The sequence below is a fragment of the Denticeps clupeoides genome, chromosome 1 (genome assembly GCF_900700375.1).
Source record: "Denticeps clupeoides chromosome 1, fDenClu1.1, whole genome shotgun sequence".
NCBI lineage: Eukaryota > Metazoa > Chordata > Actinopteri > Clupeiformes > Denticipitidae > Denticeps > Denticeps clupeoides.
The window spans coordinates 22022704-22029407 of NC_041707.1; the positions used below are offsets into that span (position 1 = coordinate 22022704).

The window sequence follows — 6704 nt, forward strand, 5'->3', positions numbered from 1 at the left end:
TGCGGGCGCGCGCACCGGCCAGGGCCGCCCACCGCCCTCCCAGTTCGTCACGAATCAATAAACCGGGCATCGAAATGAAGCGCCGAGCTTTCCTGTGCGTATTTGCGTCTGATGTTTGATTGTGAAGAAAAGATCACTTTTGTTGGTGACGTTTGTTTATTTAATATTTTGCGTTTTCTACCGCACTTACCTATTATGTGATTCATTTTTTATTACCTTAAATGAATATTATCATTCTTGGGCACAACTTTCGACATAGTGGAAATTTTGCCTTCCAACACGATTGAGTAAAAATCTGAGTGTTTCTGGGAATTTAGCATTCAACATAAACTGATTATGAGTGTATCTATAATACATACACTACCAGTGTATATATTGGGATCCTGGGACCAGTTGAAGCACGTGACCTGGCAGATCTGCGTGGAGCACTTGTGGAAGAGTGGAACGCATTGCCTCAGAACAACATCATGAGGCTAGTGAGGAGCATGAGACGTCGCTGTCAAGCTGTCATTGCAGCAAGTGGTGGAAACACCCGCTACTGACATGGTCAATTTTTGTTATTCGGGGTGAGCCCTGTTATTGTCTAAATTCTTGGGGTAATAAATATTAAACTAATGAAAATGGTGTTTCTTCTCATACGTTATTTGAAATATCAAAGGGAACTTTTACTTATTTCGCAAATAGGAAAAACACTCATGTAAATAACACTTTTGTGTGTTACACCGCCATCTTGCGGTGAGTAGACAAATACATTAAAAATTCCTCGTGCTTCTCTGATTGGCTGGCCGGCGATGACGTGGCTGTAACAGGAAGTGCCATCATGGGACCTGTGTACGGCGGTGTGGAAGGGTGAGTGTGTGGGGGAAATCGGTGAAAATCAGCTGCATTGGTTTGAGATGAATGAAAGTATTAGCCGCGTTTAGCAACTGGTGTTCAGGCCTGGTGTGGCTCGGAGGAAGAAATGCTGCAGCCCTTTGAAACGGTTGTTCCAGTGACGCCAGTTTACGCATCGCATTCGTGTCGTTGTACCAAGTTGTCTACTAATGAATAGTAAAATGTGCAGTATAAAACAACTATTGTGGGACAATATGGTGCAAATTAAGTATGAAATTGATGCAATACGTTTATATGACGCATTAGTTTTAAAAATGTGGGATAAAATAATACTTGGTTGTACTAGCAAATGCCTGGTGCCAGGTTTGTTCTAGAGTGGGTGAAGCGTAGTTAAGCTCATGCAGTGACAGCAACTGTCTTTGGCCAGTGGTGGAACTCACTCTGTGGCCCTCATCGTCTCTGAGACTGGGAAGATCCTTGCTCAGACAGATGGCCCCTGTACCAATCACTGGGTGAGATAACGCACTTTACACTTACTGAACCTGCTCGCTTCACATACTTCTGGCCTTTAAGAAAGCTGGTTAATCTTTCAGTGTTCACTATAAAGACTCACGATTTACCATCATTTTACTGCTGTCTCCCTTTCACTCAGCTTGTGGGTGTGGATAAATCTGTTGAGACCATCAATGACATGGTGCAAAGGACAAAGGTTAAAGCAGGTCTTGATCCAGACACGCCTTTACATTCCCTGGTGCGTGTACACTCACTCAAAAGACTGGAATAAACTCCATATTGTTACACATTGACATATTGTTATATTAAAGTGTACGTTAATATGTAACTTTTGCATGTAGGGTATGTCCTTGAGTGGCGGCGATCAGAAGGATGCCATTCAGAAGCTGATTGAGGAGATGGGACAGAGGTTTCCTAAACTGAGCCAGAGCTACTTCATTTCTACTGATGCTATTGGTGCCATGGCAACAGCCAGTGATTGTGGTACATTTCTGGAAACTCAATTAGAAGATGTTGCACCTATTTTTGAAAAGCTGAGAATTTGGTGTGTTGACCTTTTTTTTTTTTTTTCCTGTAGGTGGCATTGTAGTCATCTCTGGCACTGGGTCCAACTGTAAGCTGGTGAACCCTGATGGTTCGCAGGTGGGCTGTGGCGGCTGGGGTCACATGATGGGTGATGAAGGTTCAGGTAACCATGAGACCTAACCTGTAAGACAAGGATTACAGAAATGTATGGCAACGCATAAGTCTGTCCATTTATTTCTGTCTGTCAGCTTTCTGGATCTCCCACCAGGCTGTGAAGGCAGTGTTTGATGCCAAGGACAACTTTGTCCCTCCACCTCATGATATTACATATGTTAAGAAGGCCATGGAAGATTACTTTCAGGTAGGAAGACTACCTGAATTACAAAGTGTTTTTTTTTTTTTTTTTTTTTTTTTTTTTTTTTGCACTTCACACCCTTTAAAAGGAATTGAGTGAACTAATGGTTAGACAAACTGAGACTACAATATGAACATTTATCAATATTTATCAAATCTAATAAATGAAGATTCCATTCCACCTGAATATAAGAGCATAAAGATATGGAATAGCAAAACATGCCAGAGTATCGAGCTACTGATGCTGACCAGGATTGTGCTTGTTCGATATAGAAGACTAGGTAGTTGGTAGGTAGTTAAAAGGTGTGTTTTTGGTATTGTTGCACAAGTATGTCTTGTGTGTCCTGTTAGAAGTCTTATATGTCCGTAGAGATTCCACTCAGGTAAGAATTGAATTGGGCTTGGTACATTGTACTCTGTACAGTCGTCGCCAAAAGTTTTGATGATGACACGAATGCTGGTTTTCACAAAGTTTGCTGCGTCTTTGTTTTTAGATTTTTTGTCAGCTGTTTCTGTGGTGTATTGAAGTATAATTACAAGCATTTTGGTGTTAACGAGAGGATCACTGAAATGATCTCAGCAGGTCCTTTTTGTGGCAGGGCTGAAATGCAGTGGAAATGTTTTTTTGGTATTAAGTTTATTTTCATGACAAAGAGAAACTTTTGTGTTCATTCATCTGATCACTCTTTATAACATTCTGGAGTATATGCAAATTGCCATAATAAAAACAGAAGCTGCAAACTTTGTGAAAAAACAGTATTTGTGTCATTCTCAAAACTACTTGACCTTAAGTTAGTCCCAGTTTGATTCCAGTTTCAAGTCTGGCCATATATTTCTGTCATATATTTTCTGGTTTTAACAGTTGAAAGGAGAACTTTCCTGTCAGGCAAAGTTTTAACACACTATTATTGTCTGTTGACTGTCCTGTGGGAGAATTGGATTGTGGTCTGATGTGATATGTTCTGTTTTCCCTGTGTTTTGTCCAGGTCTCAGATCTCATGGGCATGCTTCCTCACTTCTACAGAAACTTCCAGAAGTCTCACTTTGCAGGTTTTTGCAGGAAACTGGCTGAAGGTGTGTTTTTGGCAATGGTTGGAGGAGATTCAGAGGAACAGATTTCTTGCATAGTGGATTGTTTTGTACAAAGATTTAGCTCAAAAAGCAGCTAGATGACTCTCACATGATAGTGGTGTGAAAGGGTGTTTGCCCCCTCTCTGATCTCTTACTTCTTTTGATGTTGGTCACATTTAAATGTTTCAGATAATCAAATAATAGTAAATATTACTTAAGGACAACACAAAATGTGGTTAAGTGAAGGATTTTATTATTAATGGAGAAAAAAAAAATCCAAACCTACATACAAACCCTGCATGAGAAAGTGGTGAAAACTACACCTAATAAGCGGTTAAGCAACCTTTTTAAGGTTATGTCACAGGATCTAAATAGCATTCAGGACAGGACTTTATTCTGTTATTCTTCAGCTCAGGGTACCTGTGGGGTCTTTTAAACTTGTCTTAAATTTTGTATTCATATATTAAGGCCTTAAAAAGTTATTTTGCCTATGATCATATTCTCAAGGTTTCACTTCAATAGAGTATAAAACCATGTGTGTAGTGTTTTGATTTTTAACCCATATCTGTGACAAACAAGCAGTTCCAGAACCAGGAAGTAAAACATCACTACAAGAATGACGCTCCGCCCCCCCAGACGTGAAAATAGGTCAACTTAAAGCATCTTCACAGCCAGACCTTTCACAAGAAAAATAAGATTTTTGTTACGTGACATTAACTTGTCTGAATGCTGAGCAGTTTTGGTGTTTATGTGATTGTAAAGAGCTGAGCATAAAAGTTTAGGATGACAAAAAATAAAAAATTTTCTTAGGCATTTTAGTACAGGGATGTCAATTAGAAATGTGCTTGTATTAAGACGACACGTGTGTGTACCAGCTTTGGTGTCTTTCCACAGCAAGAGGGAAACACTTATGCCATGTTTAAAATGTCAGCGTTTTATTCACTGTTCAACATATGATATAGTCCTTATCAGTGCTTCAAAAGGAACTTTTGTCAGAGGTGAGCTTGCTGGTGTGTTCCTGATTATTGTCCTGCTGCAGAACCCAAGTTCGTTTTAGCTTGAGCTTACGAACAGATAGCCAGACATTCTCCACCAGGATTTTTTGGTAGACGGTAGAATTCATGGTTCCATGGTTTATCACAGCAAGTCTTCCAGGTCCTGAAGCAGCAAAACAGCCCCAGACCATCACACTACCACCACCATATTATACTGTTGGTATGATGTTCTTCTTCTTAAGAACATCATACCAGATATAATGGACACACACCTTCCAAAAAGTTCAGTTTTTGTCTAGTAAACCTATAGAGTATTTTCCCAAAAGTCTTGGGGAGTAATCAAGATGTTTTCTGGCAAAATTGAAAATGATTTCTTGATTGAGAACCGTGTGGCAGTGATCAGGTCTGGGTGTGGCTCACGTGTAATGAACCACTATTAAGTTCGGTTTTAACAGGGGGAGGCAATCCATTTGTCACACAGGGCCATGTAGTCCTATATAATAATATAGTCCTTCATTATTTTTATCTAGAACATTTAAATGTGACCAACAAGGGAAAAAAGAAAGAAATCATAGAGGGAGGAAACACCACTCTCTATTCTTTTTTCTTATTTGTTAATTGGCCATGCTAATGAAATACATTAGTTAGGGCCACTAAAAGTAATGGGGAACTAGTAATGGGGGAAATGTCTTCAAATGAAATTACAATTTTCTAGGCGCCAGTGCTGGAGATGCACTATGCCAACACATTTTCACACAAGCTGGAAAACTACTGGCTAAGCATATTGTGGCAGTGCTGCCTCAGGCCCAGCAGGTAAGACCATCCTCTGCACAAAATACAGAAAGAGATGCCTATAAGATATTCATCTTATATGACATTTGGTAGACTCTGTTCTCTGGAGAGCTGGGCCTGCCCATTCTGTGTGAAGGAGCAGTATGGGGAAGTTGGGAGCTGATGAAAAGTGGTAAGTTTAAAAAGCCTGAACCCAACCACATTTATTCACTGATATTGCTGAGTCCTGAGCGCTTTGGGTGAACATATCATTAAATAATCAGCAACAACTAATTGGCATGCATTAGACCTGGTGGCCTAGCGGTTAAGGAAGCGGCCCTGTGTCTAAATATCGACCTTTTTGGGACTGACACAGTTTTGGCAAAGGAGGCGGTGGTGGCACATCTGGAGAGGAGCAAGGGGCAACTGCGTGGTGGACTGGTGATGCATGTGTACATGCACACCTCTCTTTGGGAGGACCTCAGGGAGTTTTGCCAGGGTGTGTCAGGGTTGAAACAGTTAGAGAAGAGGGGGCAAAAGTTCTTTGAGGAAAAGATTTGATATATGAGAGATTTTGATTACATGAGAGTTAATGTTAAACGAATGAAAAGGCTTAATATGTAAAATGATTTGAAGGTTGATCAGGAGCTTGCCGGTTCGAATCCCGATCTGCCAAGGTGCCACTGAGGTGTCACTGAGCAAAGCACTGTCCCCACGCACTGCTCCCCGGTCCCCTGTCATGGCTGCCCACTGCTCACTCAGGGTGATGGGTTAAATGCAGAGGACAAATTTCACTGTGTGCTGTGCTGCTGTGTATCACATGTGACAATCACTTCACTTTACTTTAAACCCTTCAGGAAAATTCTTGACTGGACTCTGAACTTCTCACCCTGTTAATTGGAAGCCTGTGTGTGCATTGGCAGGTTTCACTGAAGTCTTAGCGGAAGCAAAGGCATCAGGTTTCCACCATCTCCGGGGCTACAGCTTGATGACGCTCTGCAAGTCCTCAGCTCTAGGAGGAGCCAAACTTGGAGCTCAAAATGTGGGCGCTGTGCTGCCCCTGGACTACCAGGCCAATGTGAATGTCTTCTACCGGCACTCCTTTACCAACCAGTGAGGAGGAAAAGAAATGTAATAACCAATGAACCAAGATCAGGATTACTTAATAATAAGAATTATGTTTAATTAAATAAACAGGTATACCGTGAAGACGCTTTTATATCAGAATGTCTGAAATGTAATGTTCTATAGTAAAGAAAAATGCATACAATATATAATATATGTACACACATATTTTGGATTTTGTATGCCAGTAATTTTTGTACAAATTTGTCTAGTGGGCAATGCTGCCTTGAAATATACTGTTCATTATTACTCCAATGATACCTTGCCTTAAACATAAATAAATGATTATTTTCTTTTAACCATGAACAGGGTTCAAATATTTTTTTGAAAAATGTTGTCAAACAGAATCTCCTGTGTGATAATTCTATGATAATTCCATATTTCAATCCTGGGGGTCTTGCCATCAAGGTCAGTTTTAGACGTGTCCCAGGGTTCACTGAGACAAGCTAAATGGCTGATGAGCAGTTTTGGGGGGTTGTATGTGAAATGGTGGGGCATGTTCAGATTGTTTGAAGT

At 40.6% G+C, this 6704-nt stretch overlaps 1 protein-coding gene across 1 annotated transcript; it reads left to right on the forward strand.

Annotated features, from left to right (window-relative positions):
* The first annotated feature begins 649 nt into the window (after nucleotides 1-649).
* Nucleotides 650-6494, forward strand: nagk (N-acetylglucosamine kinase). The gene is made up of 10 exons (XM_028988058.1): nucleotides 650-849; nucleotides 1262-1346; nucleotides 1487-1585; nucleotides 1689-1830; nucleotides 1925-2035; nucleotides 2121-2233; nucleotides 3213-3300; nucleotides 5008-5105; nucleotides 5178-5256; nucleotides 5987-6494. The coding sequence occupies exons 1-10, from the start codon at nucleotides 821-823 to the stop codon at nucleotides 6178-6180; spliced, it is 1038 nt and encodes a 345-aa protein (XP_028843891.1). The 5' UTR covers nucleotides 650-820; the 3' UTR covers nucleotides 6181-6494.
* Nucleotides 6495-6704: the final 210 nt, after the last annotated feature.